Source organism: Neomonachus schauinslandi, chromosome 1 (assembly GCF_002201575.2).
Source record: "Neomonachus schauinslandi chromosome 1, ASM220157v2, whole genome shotgun sequence".
Classification (NCBI taxonomy): domain Eukaryota; kingdom Metazoa; phylum Chordata; class Mammalia; order Carnivora; family Phocidae; genus Neomonachus; species Neomonachus schauinslandi.
Genome location: NC_058403.1, coordinates 33,548,820 through 33,567,316, shown reverse-complemented (window position 1 = coordinate 33,567,316; position 18,497 = coordinate 33,548,820). Strand labels below are relative to the sequence as shown.

At 36.8% G+C, this 18,497-nt stretch overlaps 1 protein-coding gene across 1 annotated transcript in view; it reads left to right on the top strand.

Moving 5' to 3' along the window:
- GBE1 (1,4-alpha-glucan branching enzyme 1) overlaps positions 1-18,497 on the top strand; it is a 279,857-nt gene that overhangs the window by 236,106 nt on the left and 25,254 nt on the right. Inside the window, exons 13-14 of the mRNA XM_021689411.2 lie at positions 7,166-7,350; positions 8,947-9,077. Coding sequence (XP_021545086.1) covers positions 7,166-7,350; positions 8,947-9,077 — 316 coding nt within the window. The remainder of the gene's footprint in view (positions 1-7,165; positions 7,351-8,946; positions 9,078-18,497) is intronic.

Sequence of the window (18,497 nt, the reverse complement as noted above, 5' to 3'; positions counted from 1 at the left end):
GTATGCAACTTTCTATATCTTTCAGTTTAAATGAAGCCTCTCCAGGAAAAGATTTTCAGAAAATCTAAATTAGTCTCTAATAGAGATTAATAAATGATTCTCTAGGGTCTTCATCATACCTTGAAATTTTTAAATAGCTCTTTTTTCTAACTTAGAAATTCAATTTCATATTCCATAATATATAAATATGCTTATTGGAATGTTTTTTAAAGTAGTGACTTTATACTCATAAAAGATAAATGAGGTGAAAGTTAAAATACATAAAAAATCCTAAATTGGATTATGACACCAAACATTTGTCCTGCTTTCATCTTTGTCTTTTATTTTTCCAAGTACTGAATTTGATCTCATGTCATAACCTTTTTTATTAATTGTTACTAATTTTTAGATATGCTATTAAAAAGGTAAATGTTTAAAATTGACAAGTCTTGGAGTACAATAAAATGAAATCTTAAATTTAAATGATGAAAAATGCTTTTAAAATAGAATATTAAGGATATGCATTAAGGAATATAATTTTGTGTGTGTTGAACATTATTTCCAGTAACAATTTGTTAAGTTGTGCCTATGTCTTCAAATGATTAATAATGTTCAAAACTTGGAAAATGTTTTCTCTTAGAATCGTATCCACTTTTTACCTTCTCAACAGCTATTTTGCATATTCAGTTTTCTTAGGGAAATATTAGACAAGTGTACAAAGATGGATTTATAAGATTGCTCATGTTTTATAGTACTAAAATAATAGAAAAAGCCAAAATGACTAACATGAGGAAAATGATTAAATAAAATTGCACTGTATGCACATAAGGAAGTACCATCATGGGGAGATATATATACTTATTGACCTGGAAAATGCTTATATTAAAATTCAAAATAGCATATGACTCTATTTTTGTTCAAAACAAGTTGTAGATAAATAAGATAGATGGGTATCCATATAGAGATATAGAGATATAGTTATAGATATAAATGAAAATAAATAAAATATTTACCAAAAGGAAAACAGTGATGTCTTAGTCTACTTTGGCTGCTATAACAAAATACCATGGATCCGGGAGCTAATAATAACAGAAATTTATTTCTCGTGCTTTCTGGATTTTGGAAGTCTGAATGCCAAGAAGTTTGAATGAAGTCCCTCTTCCTGTTCTCAGACTTTTAATTGTATCCTCGCATTGTGGAAGGGGCTAGGGAGCTCTGTGGAGTCTAATTTATTTATAAGAATGTTAATCCTATTCAGGCTGGCTCCACCCTCATGACCTAAGCATCTCCCAAAGACCCCACCTCCTAATACCATCACATTGAGGATTAGGATTGCAACATAGGAATTTGGGGGGGGAAAGTAACATTCAGACCATAGCAAGTGGTTATTTTATAAGATTTTAGATTGTGTGTGTGTGTGTGTTTAAAGAAAATAATGTGTGAGTGTGTTACTTACATAATAAAATAAAAGAAAATATAATACTAAAATAATAGTAACTAATATTTATTGTCACCTACTATGTGTCTTGTACTCTTCTAAATAATTTGTATATCTTAACCTCATTGTAATTGTGCTACTCTTAAATCCTTATTTATGCTATAGATTATAAGGATGTGAATTTCCATGCTAGACTGTTAGAAATAGATGATAATGTGATTTCACATTGTATCCATTTTCAAATGGAATTAGTGAACCCTTAAGGCTGTATCCAGTGTGTGTGTGTGTGTGTGTGTGTGTGTGTCTGTGTGTGTGTGTGTTTCTGGGGAGCAGGATCTTAGCTTTTAATCAGATTATGAGATGGGTTCATACCATCCTCAGTAGTTTTGATCAAACTCACCATTCAATTCTATACTGATGAAAACTATACTTCCAAGGAGGAATACTAAGAGAGAAAATAAACCATACAGTGGAGAATTTATATTTTCACCTTCTTAGTCTACCTGAGACAGTTAGAAAAGATAGCAAGCAACAGAGGCTGTAACCTGAGTCACATTTTCAAGAAGGGTGGGGAGAAATGAGGAGATGGGAGAGGCGTCAGTAGTGTTCCAGCCAAAGGAGAACTCTGGTTTCAGGAGGTTCCTAAAATGTTAATTTTAAGTGGACTATAATCAACTGTATACTATATGCATTGTAAGTATATATATAGTATATGTGATAATATATATACTATTAGTATATATGCTATAAATAACCCTTGAGAGCTTGTTCAGAGGTTTTGCAAGATGAACATGTAGGAATAATGAAGGAAGAGACCAGAGAGGGGATTCCTAACATAGCAATATGATTTGCCCCATCCCTGTGGGTGTCTTGTAGCAAAATTATTTTCACATCCAATTCTGCCTTTTAAAAATCTAAAATAGTAGATAACTCAAAGGTCATTCACACTGGACTTAGGGAAATTGGTTTGTATTATTAAATATATGAATAAATGCATCCGTGTACAATTTCAGTACTTTAAAGAAAGGAATAAGGTTGTACCATGAAAACTAAGTCAAGAGGAGCCAACTAATTAGTTGCCTGTTGAATTCATCCTGGTTACTTGTATGCCTGCTGCAGAGTAGGGCTGGTCAGTTCCCTCCCTCATGTATTGCCTCATCTATTGCCCTTTATGTAATTCTTTCCTGAACAACATCCATAATAAGTGGACATGTGTATCGTAAAAGCTTGTGTACATTGAAAGCTGAGAGCTGCCAGGCCCTGTGCCCACTGCCTCATTTACCATGTTTGAATCTTAAAAGAACTTTCATGAAACATATTATCCTATTTTACAGATGAGTAAACTGAGCACTGGAGAAATTAAATTGCCTAAATTCACTCATAAGTGGCTCACTCAGATTAAAACCCAAGTCTCTCTGTGTCCATGGGCATCATGTTGCCTAACTGTCTTTTCCTTAGACATATAAAGAACTTTCAAATCTCAACCCTGTTTTCCTTCAGGGAGTGGCCTTTGGCCCTCCTGCTTTCAGTACAGGGAGGTTGATGAAAATGTAGAAATCTGCCTGGGATTTCCCCCAAAGATAATGAATAAGGTAATGAATGTTCATCCAGAGGATGAACATTTTTAACAAGCTTCCTTGGAATCTATATGTTTTCTCTGGAACATTCCGTAGATTGAAAAGCACAGCTCTATCTACATTATTTCATTCCTCTACCAAATGGGTGGTAAGATAACAAGGCCTGGGTTTTGGGGGTTTTTTTGTATGTGTGTTTGTTTGTAGCATTTGTCACTGACCATCCTTTTTGAGACTCTTCTTAGCCTTTGATGTATTTTTTCTTGATGTCCCTCTTACTTTGCTAACCATTGTTCCTCAGTTTTTTCTAATTAATCTTCTGCCTGCAGTTCCTTAGGATGCTGTCCATGGGCCTTTGTCCTTTTGTGGATGTTAACTACTGTCTTTTATTGAGGCCTTAACAAATTACTCTTGATTCTCACCCCTCAGTTTTAACTGAACTTAAGTACCTTATTTTTATCAATGTTACTGTATATCCATGAATGCCTGTGTATTCTTCAGGTCTTAAATTTAGCATGCCAAAAAACTCACTATCTCCCTCCCACATGCTTCCTCTGTCACCACTGTTCCCTAGTGTGGTTAATGCCGGCACTACTCAGCCCCCTGAGCTTGAAACTTCAAAATTGCTCTCAGAGTTCCCTTTTTCTTACAACCTACGTTCATCAGGCAGCATCCAATCTTGTTATTTTCCTCCTCAGAAATGTCATTTGTTTTTTGTTTGTTTGTTTTGATTTGCTTGAGTGTAGTTGACACACAATGTTACATTAGTTTCAGGTGTACAATATAGCGATTGACAGATTTATACATTATTCGGTGCCCACCACATGCTTAGGTAGATCTATTACCATGCACCTCTATTACAATATCATTGACTTTGTTCCTTATGCTGTGCCTTTTATTCCTATGATTTATTCATTCCATAACTGGAAGCCTGTGTCTCCCACTCCCTTCACCTATTTTGCCCATCCTGCCCCAGCAACCATCAGTTTATTCTCTGTATTTCTAAGTCTAATTCTGCTTTTTGTGTTTATTCTTTTTTTTTTACATTCCACACATGAGTGAAATCATAGAGTATTTGTCTTTCTCAGTTGGACTTGTTTCACTTAGCATAATACCATCTAGGTCCATCCATGTTGTTGCAAATGGTACAACCTCATCCTTTTTATGGCTGCGTAATATTCCTATTTTTTATACACATACACATGCACACACATACATACATACACCACATCTTACTTATCCATTCATCCATCAATGGACACTAAGGTTGCTTCCTTATCTTAGCTATTTTAAATAATGCTGCAATAAACATGAGGGTGCACATATCTTTTGGAATTAGTGTTTTTGTTTTCTTGAATAAATACCCAGTAGTGGAATTATTGGATCATATAGTAATTCTACTTTTAATTTTTTGAGGAACCTTTATACTGTTTTTTACAGTGGCTGTACCAATTTACATTCCCACCAGCAGTATACAAGAAATGCCATTTGAATCATTCTTTTCCTCATTCCCACTGCATCTTGTCATCTCTTACCTTACACTTTGGATTCCATGTTAGCTTTCCTGCTATTTAACTATCCCCAATATCTAGTGTCTTTTTCACACTGTAGAGGTATTTTAATAATAAATGCATTTGAACTTCTCATTCCCCTACTTAGGAAATAGCCTTTAGTTTCCTACTGCCTGTGGTGTAAGCTCCTAGGCCTATCCTAATCTAACCTCATCTTGTCTGTCCCACCTCTCTCCTTACCACTAACCCTATTTCATGGCTAAACCAAACTCCTCACCACATCTCACCTTCTCAATCCGATGCATCTGCACATGTCATTCCATTAGCTTGGAGTCTCTGTCCATGTACGAGAGGTTGGTCATTCTTTGCACTGTATTTCCGTGGTATTTATTTCTGACAATATGATGGAGTAGTAAGAGTCAGGGTGCTGAAACCAGACTGTCTGGATTCATAGATCCCAGTACTTAATAAATGTCTGTGACTCAGCTTCCTTACTTATAAACTTGAGATAATAATAGTACCTCCTAGTGTTGTTGAAGATGGAAAGGATTAATTCATGTGCAGTGCATGTGCCTAACGCATAATAAGCAGACATGAAGCATATGCTGCTGTCTCTACTGTGTAATCATGATGACAGTGATGTAGCTAGTCTCCCCCAGAAGAGGCTGAAGGAATTGCTCATTAATACTGTAGTCAACCCAGAGTTCATGGCCATACCAAAATAAAAGTATTGTGCTTATAGAGTGCCTGGATCCAGTTTGGAGGCTACTATACTTTAGCCAACTCATGTCATTTCTAGTCTTTCTAAAGTTCTCCACTAGTTGAAATTTCACTAGTACTTAGACATATAAATTTCCCCAGGCTGGCAGTCCCTTCCTTAACAGTAAATAATGTGCTCCTCTACAATTCTGAAGGTGCATGAGTTTGCCAGTTGAATGGATGTTGGAGCAGGCTGTCCCATGGCTACACCATGGGACAGGCTCCAGACCTAAGCAGAACTCCAAAGCATGGCAGAGGGAAATTCCTTGTGTCACTTGAAGGCATCCTAAAGTAAATATAGGCCCATAGAGTCAGAAATCTGGTTTTCTCTCCTCTGTCACATCGCAGGTAAAATTGTAAAGAATATTGTGTAGAATGAAATACTAGAATTTAGCAAAATGTTTGCAGATGCTTTAACTCTTATGAAACTGCTGCAGACATATTTGTTTGGATGCTATTTTTACTTTGATGGCTATGGTTCCAAAAAGTTAAATGCAAATTCCAGTGTTTCTTAGCAGAGTTTACTGTTTAAAGCAACTCTACAATAAAACATTTTGAATTACATCCTAGTTTACTAGTTCCCTAGTTTTTATTAGAATATTAATGTATTCGTTTCTTGAATGTAGGACACTCTTGTATTGGCTGTAGTACTTCTGACACAAAGGAGATGTTCATGGCTTAGAAAATTCATCATCAAAGTGGCAAATGAAAGTAAACTTGGGGGGGGCGCCTGGGTGGCTCAGTTGGTTAAGCGACTGCCTTCAGCTCAGGTCATGATCCTGGAGTCCTGGGATCGAGTCCCGCATCGGGCTCCCTGCTCGGCAGGGAGTCTGCTTCGTCCTCTGACCCTATCCCCTCTCATGTGTTCTCTCTCTCTCATTTCTCTCTCTCAAATAAATAAATAAAATCTTTAAAAAAAAAAAAAGAAAACTTGGGAAAGCAGTATTTAATTTTTAAGGGGGAAAAAGAAGCTATAAAGTAGAAATCCACCTTGGGGAAAACAATAGGAGCCTATCTATTAGACAATCAATATCTAAATTTAATTTTGAGAATGAAAAATATTTATGTGTTACTATTTTATTTCATTTTTCCAGTGTATTGAGTTTCTGGTTCTCATCATTACAATGGTAAATAATATTTAAATGGTTCCAAATCAAGTGTCCTAGCTAAACACAAATGCGTGCACATGCACGCAGACACATTTGAAATTAAGGATACACAGCTAATGGTAACATGTAGATCTGAGAAAGAAATAAGGAAAATGAAGAATAAGAGTGATGACTTGGGTTTCTATGGCACCTGAAGTTTAAAACGTACTTGCCTAAGTGTGGATGAGGTAGAAAGAACTCATTAAAATCTTTGGATTTTAATCAGAAGAACTAAATTTTAATGGTTGCTTTTATGCTTATTATCTGTGTAAAGTTTGGGCAAAAATGTCCAAAGCTTTGGATTTCTCATCTGTGAGATGGATATAATGAAGAGCCCCACTGAGGATCAAAACATAATGTGCATTCAAAGCCTTGAGAAATTGTAAAGCATTGTACAGATTACAGAAATAGAAATTTTGGAAATTACTCAGAGATATTAGAGATAGTTTCAGAGATGACCTAAGTATGATAGAGATAAGTGTTCTCAGTTTGTGCATGAGGAAAAGGAGGTGTGTAACAAGGGCTGTATGGCTGAGCTGGAACCGGACCCTGGAATTCTGAGTCCAGATGTGTTCACTACTCTTTGTGCTTCACTGTGATGTTTTTGAACCAAGGTTGTATATCATTCACAGGACACAGCTGTGGTAAATTAGAACCTAATGGATTTTAAGGACTTTAACACATGTAATTATTGAGTCACCTTAGCAAGAAATGCTAATATTACTGGGTGAGGCTTATATTTGTTTTTTAACACAGGTAATGAATTTGGGCATCCTGAATGGTTAGACTTTCCAAGAAAAGGAAATAATGAGAGTTATCATTATGCCAGAAGGCAGTTTCATTTAACTGATGATGACCTCCTTCGCTATAAGTTCCTAAATAACTTTGACAGGGATATGAATAAATTGGAAGAAAGATGTGGTTGGCTTTCAGCTCCACAGGTAAGCTCTTTATTCTAAATGTTGTGTTTTAGTCACCAGGGTTGCACATGCTTGGAATGGCAATCGATTTAAATCTATATGCGATCTTCTAAACACCACTTCATTCTTCAGCGTGTAGTGCCCTGGAACATACTTCAGGTTGTCAAAACATGTCACTGAAGTCTCTCCAATAGATAATGAAAATCTTAAACACACTGCCCTGCTTACTTTCCTGTTTAGTTTGTTGTTGGTTAAATTTAGTAATTTTTATTTCAATTGGTTAAAATAAATGACAGAAGCTCGGTGTGGAGTCCATTTTGGAAATTGCTGTGGAAACATCTTAATTGTTTTGACTGTTTTTCTTTATATAAATAATTTTGCTGTCATAAAGGGACTACTTTGACAACATGTAGATTTCTTTATTCCTTTTTTTTCCCCCCCTTCCTTTACTGGTCTCTAACTTGTCATCTCAATAGATGCCATTATACCTGCATGCTGTTTTGTATTTTTCATGAGCCTGACTCTCCTCTGGAATTAAAGTCTCAGTTTTCAGTAAGTTTTAGAAAATGTAATTAACAGGTACAAATTTTATACAGGCTTTTTTTCCCTTGCAAAAATTAGCATATAGTATGTTACTTATAATCCATTTTACTTTTTACTGGTGCTATTTGAAATTACTGTTGATGTGTTTTTACTTTGGTGTCTATGATTTTTTTTTTAATGGTTGAACAAAGGTACTTATATATTCACCAAGATTGACTACCTGACACAAATGCCCTAATCACGTTTATTAGTAATGCAATTTCCAGAAGAGAGAGCAAAATGATGCTCCTTTTCAACAGGAACAATGTTGAATTCCAAAAGGCATGCTGTTTACTCTAGAGCCTTAGTTCACATTGCTAAATTACTAAGAGTGGTGCTGCTGATATTCATGGAAATAAGTCCTTTCAGAACCGGAGCTGCAAGAGGGTGGTGTTGAAAAAGCAAAGGCTTCTCACTGCCTACTATAAAACATGGTGTATAAATGGGAGACTTTGTAGATATAATTTCTTTTCAGACCTTCTCTTTTATTAGGAAAAAAAGATATATTGCAAAGAACATTGGGTTGCCATTGAATCTGACAAAGGTGTGCAATAATGTAAAATTTTTAAGATACTACAATTTCAGAAATCCCAATACAATAACAATGTTACCTTTTATTTTAAAATGTAATTTTATGTACCTTACCTCATTAATCTGGGAACTAAAAGTCTTAAAGAAAATTCACTTGTAAACATCCAGAATACACACACACACACACACACACACACACTTTATATGTAACATAGGTACTGTATTCTTAAAACCTAAGCCACAGTGCTAATCCTCTGTGCTTTATTTGAAGTTGTCAATGACTAGTGAGATTTTTATACTCTTTAAGCAGTTTTTGAGATTTTGGTTAGTGTAGAGTTTGATATGGCAAAATTGCAACATGTTAAAAAAATATAATACATTTTCATTTGTTGGCTTAATGACTAAGAAATCTATTAATAAAGACAAAAACAACTTTTTAATAAGTAATTTGCTTATAGCAGCATCCATAATGTAATAATGTAATATATGTGTTAATTCTTGCAGGCCTATGTGAGTGAAAAGCATGAAGCCAATAAGATCATTGCTTTTGAGAGAGCAGGTCTTCTTTTTATTTTCAACTTTCATCCAAGCAAGAGCTACACTGATTACCGAGTTGGAACAACGCTGCCAGGAAAATATCCTTTTTGTTGCTGGTGAATGTAACTGTCTGCATTCAATTGTTTATTACATCATAGAGAATAAGAAAGACCAATGCAGATCTTGGTGACAGTAGCTCTCAGTTACTCTTTTGAAAAATGAGGGACTTAAAATAGTTGGTAAATCTTTGCTCAGCTTGGTTATACTGAATCAATCCTCAGCTTCATTCTGGTTCTAAAATGATTTTGAACATTTTTTTAAACGATATTTTGATCCAATATGCAATTCAGGAGACAATTACAGTTTTTCTTTATGAAAATATTTTGTAAGTTTCCTTTAAGAATTGTCTCTTTTCCCTTTCTCCACTGAGAAAACAGACAAGAGCTATAAAGATAGCTTCCTTCCCTTTTCTCTTTACTGTCTCCTCAAATGCAGGACATAGCTCACTTTTGAAGGCCTAAACTGGTACGGAATCAGGGCATTGGGAGTGTGAGCAAAGGAAATGAGAGGGAGAGTGTTTTTGATATTCTATATATTCATTTACTCACTCATTTACTTGTTTCACAGATATTTGCTGAGCACCCACCCATTGAACACCAGTGTACCAGCCCTGTGCGAGGTGCTGGAGAGACAGGAATTCTCCTGGCAGATGTAGTCACTGCCCTCGTGGAGCTTTTAAACTAGTGAAGAAGAAAAACATTAGTAATTGTAAGTTTGATCATTGTTGCAAAAGGAAAAGTGCAGTGTATTTTAAGAAGATTATGACTTACTAGGTCCATGAAAAAAAAAATGACAGATTCAGGACCTAGCAACAACCCAACACAAATTTTTAAGCAGACCATAGAAATAATGTTCTTCTCCCCTGAAGCCCTCACAATGATCAATGTCTGCCACCTGAACAAGGTGGCTGATGCCAACATGAAGGCTGATGTGTCAGGATCTCTAGCTATAGTAAAAGAAACCTCCTGTTCTACTGGCTCAAATGGTAAGGGAGATGTATTTTGCCACACCATCAGAAGTCCTAAGGTAGGGTGACCCCAGCACCGTGACAATATCCTCAAGCTCCCTGGTTCATTCTGTCTTTCTGCTTTCAACTCTTAGGGTGCCACCAACACCCAAAGGATGGCACCTGCTATAGCTGCAAGACAACAGCCATGGTTCCAAATGTAACCTTCTGACACAACAAAAGGCAGATAGACCTCTTTTCTCTTTTTAAGACTGAGGTCACTTAAACACATTTTCTTTCATCTTCTGTTGACCAGAATTCAGTCACACATCGCCAAAGAAATGTCTAGGAAGGAGAAGTGTATTGCCATGATGGGCTGAATCAGGGGAATTACCCTGGAGTTTCCAGGAAGTGGGAAGTGGACTCAGGAAGTGGACTTCTGGGGGAAGTGGTTACCCAGACAGACCGTTTCTCCACCAGTGAAGAAGAAAGGGCCAGTGCTGTCTAGTTAAGTAGCCTGCGGCACCTGCCGCTCCCCTGCACTATCAGTGAGTGTGGTGAGAGATGGTTCCCTACCCTTTGCCTGCCCGGCAGAGCACAGTTCCACATGCCATCAGAGCATTTAGGAGACATGGCTGTCACTGTGACTAACAGCCCCAGGGTGCCCCAGTTGACACAGAATGCTCCGTCAGTGTGATGGGATTGCCTGCACCAAAGATGCACTTGTTCCAGGAAGCAAATGTACTCACCATTTTTATAAAGAAATGCAAATAAATGCTAGACGTGTACCATCTCATACGTGACCCCTCTCAGCTCCAAACTGCTGAAGTAATGCCCCTAGACTCACTCCCCGTATACCTGAAAATGTCATATAGTCAATATGCAATCAAAATATAATTTTTTTATAATCAAACCAAAATACATTTACAGTACACTTGGGAGCTACTTCAGTCTTCGTTAAGCACTATCCTTGACCCTAAGTCAGTAGGAGAGAAGAGATGTATAAAACCAAACTAGGATGTAAGTCATAATGCAGTAAATGGGAAGGGGGCAGGAATGTTCCACGGGAGAACAGGAGATAAGTAAAAGAAAAAAAATAAAGTGAGAGAAAGAGAGAGAGAAATTGATTGATGGAGTGATTGATTTAAGGAAAAGACCTTTAAGCCTGGACCTTGAGAAATGGATAAAATTGTAGTAGAAAAAATTGAGGAGGGCCATCTTAGCTGTTGGAGAACATAGAACATTCTTAGATAATGAACAGCACAATGTATTAATTGGAGAATGATGACCCTAAAAAGGAATAAAAGATAAAGCTGAAAAGATAGATTGAGATCACATAATAGAAAATTTCAATGCTATATTAATTAGTTTAGACTTTTTTCCATAGTTCTGTATTGAATCACTGAAGGTTTCTGAGTTAGGGAGCTACCTGATAAGAATGTATGCTTTAGGAAAAGTTCTCACGGACCCGGTGTGTAGGAGAGCTTTCTTGAGGAAAGAGATGGGAAGTACAGATATGAAGTATGAGAAATTATAGTACATGTAAAAGATAATTAAGGCATGAGCTAAAGGAATCACAATAGGATAGAAAGAGGTATATGAGCATTTTCTTAGAGTGAAAGAACTCAGCAGTTGTTTGGACTTGGGATGGAGAAGAGAAAATACAAGGTTTCACTTTAAACAAGGGGAAGAATGGTAGTGGTGTTATTACTTAGGATTCCAAAGCAAGAAGGCAAGGAGGAGTAACCAGTTAGGGGAATAGAAAATACAAGTTTAGGGGCGCCGGCTGGCTCACTTGGTAGAGCATGTGACTCTTTTTTTTTTTTAAGATTTTATTTATTTATTTTTACAGAGAGAGAGGCACAGCGAGAGAGGGAACACAAGCAGGGGGAGTGGGAGAGGGAGAAGCAGGCTTCCCGCAGAGCAGGAAGCCCGATGCAGGGCTCGATCCCAGGACCCCGGGATCATGACCTGAGCCGAAGGCAGACGCTCAACGACTGAGCCACCCAGGCGCCCAGCATGTGACTCTTGATCTCAGGCTGTGAGTTCAAACCCCATGTTGGGTGTAGAACTTACTTAAAAAAAAAGTGTATATAAATATATATATATATATATATATATACACACACACACACACACACATACACACACACACACACACATATATATAAAGAAAATATGTTTAATTTAGGATTTTGATAAATGTAAACACATAGAATATCAATGGTGATGTTTAGAAGAAAAATCTTGACTCAAGCTACGTTGATCTCCTGTGTAACTATGTAATCTATGTAATTTTAACAAATATTATTAAGTGAAAACATAAATAATAGCATATTTTATGAAGTAGAATCTACCCAAAAGTTAATTTTATTTAATGATACAATATTACACTGTACATGAAAGTCTATATTTTGTGTTTTGTTTTGTTTTTCTGAAGTGATCTCTACACTAAACACGGGGCTTGAACCCATGACCCTGAGATCAAGAGTCAGATGCTCTACCAACTGAGCCAGCCAGGCACCTTTCTAGTTTGGTTTTGATAAAACCTTGACACAAATGGAGTCTTCTGAAATTTGGTGATTTATCTAGATGTCTATAGGCATCCGTTATACAGAAATTCTCTATATTAAACACTAAATGTTTTACGTTAATGACCCCTTTCAGAAACTGTACTCATTAAAAGCTCTAATTATGTAGACACCTGGGAAGATTGGGCCATATCTTCATATAAGTAAAACTTGAACCCTTGATCATCTATTGCATCTCTAGGAAAACCTTGAAGAAAATATTCTTGGTTCTTTTCTCAGAGGGATTTTGTTTTCTACAGATTTGTGCCCACTTAGATCTTATTTACTCTTGCCACCTTTCTCATTCTTGAATTTCTGTCAACAAGCTGTAACTAATTCCCATACGTTACCGCTTCCTCTGAGGACATTTACATTTTAATAACGGTCTCTTTGAAAACTCAAGAAATATGCAAGACCTCATGGACTGGTTATCTCATGTAATAATTGTTTTATAACAAAGATTTTTTTATTTGAGGGGAGGGGAGCAGGAGAGAATCTCCAACATACCTTAAACCACACCTAATTAGCTTTAAGTTCATAACACCAGCTTTAACTCTTATATTGATCTTAAAACCTTCTGGATTTCGTGATGTTCTATACTCCAGTGACCCAGTTCAGTGCAGAAATAACATTTGTAAGTTCCTCCACACATCACAGCTAACCATCAATAGAGCACATTCCAGTCCTAGGAATCTCACTATTTCACAAGGTAAGCAATTCTAGGGTTTTGGTTTTTTTTTAAATATTGCCTTAAACGTATGAAAATAAATGCATTAATTCTGTACTCTGGCTCCAGCGCCTGTTCTACAAGCCGCCACTCAGGTCAGAAGGGCATTTAACATGCTCCTCACAGTACTTACCGCTCCCTAGTCTTCCTTCTTCCAGACCAGATGCCTCTGTTTTCTTCAGTAGATTCTCATGATACTTTCCAGACCTCTTACCATCGCATCTCCCTCATCAAAATACACTCGGCATGGTGCCCATCCCTCTTACATCATGTCTCCAGAATTAACAGCATAATATTTCAGATAGAGTCCGGCAAGTATGACTTAGAGTACCCCATTACCTCCCTTTATCTTGATACTACTCTCTTATTAATATAGTCAAAGGGAAACTAGCTTTCCTGGCAGCCATCACATTTTTTACTCATATTTGCAACCAAATAAAAATCTCTAGTTTTTCTTGATGTGTACTAACTAGTATGATATCATAGCTCCCTTATTCTTTTTTTTTTTTAAGATTTTATTTATTTATTTGAGAGAGAGAATGAGAGAGAGCATGAGAGGGAAGAGGGTCAGAGGGAGAAGCAGACTCCCCGCTGAGCAGGGAGCCCGACGCGGGACTCGATCCAGGGACTCCAGGATCATGACCCGAGCCGAAGGCAGTCGCTTAACCAACTGAGCCACCCAGGCGCCCCTTTATTCTTTTTTATGATTTTATTTATTTGTGAGAGAGAGAGAGCAAGCACAAGCAGGGGGAGTGGCAGGCAGAGGGAGAAGCAGTCTTCCCACTGAGCAGGGAGCCCGACGCGGGGCTTGATCCCAGGACCCTGGGACCATGACCTGAGCTGAAGGCAGACGCTTAACCAACTGAACCACCCAAGCACATAACTTTAACCTAAAATCCCAAATTTAACATTGAACATGAAAATATATATATATTGTTTTTTTGCCTCTAACCTGTTAATGGGGAAGACAACAGTTCTCTGTCATTATGATGATTGTACTATCTTCCATAAGCAGCAGATACATCTATGCTTTCTTTCAGCTCTTATTGTTCCAAGCTTAGCTTTAAGAGTTCTTTTTATTATCCTTAGCATTTTACAAGTCTCATTTCTTTTTGGTCTTTCATCTTTCTGACTTTATTCTTATACCTTTACACGACATTGTAGCTCAGCATTATAGAATCATTTCAGATAGGGAAAGTACAAAAAATTAGGATTTCTATGCTGTATTTTCTGACTTTGCCAAAGTGTTCTGTGCCATTGGTATTTCCAACTACTGAGCCAGGGTTTGAATACAGATTTTCACTGTGAAGAATCCACAGTGGCAAGATTGGTTATATTAATCAAGTCAAGAAATTCATCAAATTTTTAATTCCCTGGAAAGCAGGATTTGGTGCCAGAACAAATTGAAAGTTTCTAAAGAAGTCATTTGAACTTCTTCTGTCACTATGAAATATAAACCTGCGAACAGGTAACATGTCTGAATTCTTGAGCAGTTCCATTTTTTGAACCCGTATATCCAGTATATCAAATAGCAAGACATCAACTTTCACTCAAATCTGTGGAGGATAGGTGATGACTGTCTTCCCAAGAAACTGTTGTAAGGTGAACTATTTTGGGGATAATGCCAGGCAAAGCAGAAGAAACACTTAAAGGATGCCTTTAATTATCACTTCAAAATGAGATGATACATTTTGGAAAGCTAAAAGAGAAATCGGATTTGTATCACTAAGGTTTTGGAATGTGGTCTTAAAGGTGACAGCTAAAAGACATAGTATTGTTTCTGCAACAAGAATCTATAGCCGTATTCTAGAAAATTTAAAAAAAAACACACACACACAAAAACCCTTTGCTTATATACTATCTCACATTGGTCTTTTTAGCTGCTGATCTTCAATGTAATAACCACCAACATTCTTTAATTAGTAAATAGCAACGTGTGTGATGCAGAACTCAGATCTAAACATATAGACAAGTAGGCTGGTCATACATTTCATACCTAGGAAGATAAAACACACTCTCTTAATGCGTTATATTTGCCTATGATTTCACATTGTTTAGCTGTAGAGAAAGAAAGAAAAAAAAACCATAATGCCCTTTATATTATCATAATCATCGCTGTCTTTCTTGCATTACATCTCTTCACTTAGAACGATACCAAATCAGCATTGAATCAAAAGGAAAACTGCTAAGCCCCCAAGGACAAACCGTTCCTTCTAATCCATTTTGAAGAACATAAATGATGATACCACATTTTGAGCGGTGCCAAGGGAAGTGGGTGTTAGGGGACCTCTTTTTGAGGCCCTGCTGTTTGCTGGCCATTTTTAGTAAGTATCTAGTTTCATATTCCCAGCGGCCCTATAAGATAGGTTGTGTTGGCCTCAGGGGACAGGTCAGTAAACCAAGGCCTTTAAGTCACTACCTAACTCCCCTCCAGCACCTAGCTGCAGAGGTTGAGCAGGGTACTGCAAAGCTCGTGTTCTCTCTACTGCGTCAGGGCACCCCTTCTCTTCGTGGCTGCCTGTGTGTGGTTGGTGGTAGCAACGGTGGTATTGCCCATGATGACTCATTTCTGTTACGCTCAAAATAACTTCTGCATAGTTTTGGGGGCAATAGGTAGCCCAAGAAAATGAACTGTACATCCTGTATATCAGATACACAGATTCATGGCACAGGAGAGCTTCTCCCTCTTCAGCTAACTGCCTTCACGCCTCATTCGTAAGGCGTGTGTCTTAGTATGTGCAGATTCATACTGTTCTGAGAGCGTAAACAACGCCAAAACCCAATGTTTTTTCAGTTGTCACCATGCTGAGATGGGGGTGGAAATAAAAGTCTAATAGCAGCCCCCTTTCCAAATGGCGTTTCAAACTATTACAATACTGAAATGTTAAGAGGAGAGTGATCATCAAGGATGGCTTGTGAAAACTATGTGAATCCCAGCCAAAAATATTTAAAGCTAAGGGAACAGATGAGTAAATAGTTGAATTTGACCTGAGATCTTTGAAATGTTTTTATTAAACTGCCTCAAGATATACTTTTTAAAATGTAAATTCAGACTCTGACATTTGCAACCTGTACACAGAGTTTCTAATGAGCAAATAAGGTCACTGGGATGATTCACTGGAGTGTGATTGCTGAAGGCAGAGATGTTGCTGTGAGTTGCTTAGTCTACAGAAGCCTTTGAAGCACGGTTATGTAACACTCTGTGTTTATTAGAATCTATGCTTTATGCAACAAATAAAAGCAAAGGGCTTAATTTAGGATTAGCTAAATGCCACATTCCATCAAGAATTTATATATAAAGGTTAATTTCTGAACCAAGAAAAATAGAGCATCTCAACTTTCTAGTTTTCCAGGTTATATATGTTTTGGTTTAAAAAAAAAAACCTTAAAAAAATACAAGGTTTTCTCATAAAAGATCTACAACAATCACTTTGAACAGATGCAAGCACGTTTTTTTTCCTTTGTGTGTGTGTGTGTATGTGTGAGTGTGTTATGTGTGCTTTTGCTCTATGCTACAATTTAATGGTGCTATTCTTTATGTGAGCAGAGATGATCCTACTAACAATTTCATATTTAATATAGGTCCTACTTTTGTTTTTATAGCTTCAAAATGGATGTGCATTCATTGCCAGGTTAGCCCTCTTTAATTTCAAGATGACAGTAATACTTTTAAACATTATCTAGAGGTCTTTTTGATCATTTTTTATTGTTAAATATTGTCCAAAAATCCCTGTGATTTAATGATAATGACGAATGCATCTACCCACCCCCACTGGCAATAAAGAGCCTATGATTTAGCATCATTTTTCTACCCAGGAATTTAAGATGAATCACAAAGTAAGAAAAATATTTTGCATGATTAAAATATTGCAACTGCTATAACAGTTTTAGATTGGCTTAATATATATTCATAAGATTATAGGCAGTAATGAATAATGAGCAGGCCCTTAAAACACAAATGGTTTTAGGTGGGTTTTTTTTTTTTCCTCTCTCTTTTTTTTTTTCCTTAAATATCTGAGTACTGTTTCAGGGTTCGTGTTCTGAGATATTCAACAGCATTTCTGGTTTTTTTTTTTTTTTTTTTGCTTCATAGCTCCACTGTGTGGTAATGGGTCTCCTTGGTTCCAGAAATTCATCTAACAATAGCTCAGTCAAGATTTCTATCCTCTATTTCTTGTCCTTCAATGGGAAAAAAGAAATCAGAAATATTATTGTAACCGTTAAAAACAATACACACATACGTAACAATTATATCGCTAATGAGGAGAAAAACATTTGTGCCAAGGTTGATTATTTTTACCAATTTGTAAAAAGAGGTACTAGTATGTGGAAATTCTGAGGTATGTGGTACTACAATATGGAAACTGAGGTACGTGTAAGACTAAGAGCCTTATCCACACATCAGCAATTATATCTTTAGTTAAAATGTGTTAGGTATTCACACATAAAGCTAAATTTCTGTTGGATGGACGATGATGAATAGAAGGATGGGCAGTCAGAAGTGGATGGATGGATGGATGGGTGGTTGAGTGTTGGATAGATGAAAGGATGAACAGACTGATGGATGATGTGGATAGATGGAGGTTACAGCTACCTAATGGCAAAAGAACCCCTGGGGTTGTTTAAAATTAAATAAAGTACAGGGCGCCTGGGTGGCTCAGGTGGTTAAGCGACTGCCTTCGGCTCAGGTCATGATCCTGGAGTCCCAGGATCGAGTCCCGCGTCGGGCTCCCTGCTTGGCAGGGAGTCTGCTTCTCCCTCTGGCCCTCCTCCCTCTCGTGCTCTCTGTCTCTCATTCTCTCTCTCTCAAATAAATAAATAAAATCTTTAAAAATAAATTAAATTAAATTAAATAAAGTACAAAGATTACTAGAATTTATTGTTTTTCCTTTCAAGTAGATATTTAATTAAATGGTAGAAAGGAAAAATTGATAAAATATTATCAATAAGATGCATCATGATTTTGTACAACTCAAAATTAATACAATAAAATGTATTGTCAGAATACTTGTGAACAGATCTTCATAATAAGATCTACCATCCATTACAAACTTATTATATGCCTTGCAGTCTGCAAGCACTTTACACTTATTATCTCATTTAGTAAACCTTTTCCTTTCCTAGCAAACAGTATTGCAAATATGGAAGAACTATAATGAAAACATTGGCCTGAAAAATCCCATATCTAACCTTTCTTTTAAAATAGTCCTTTATT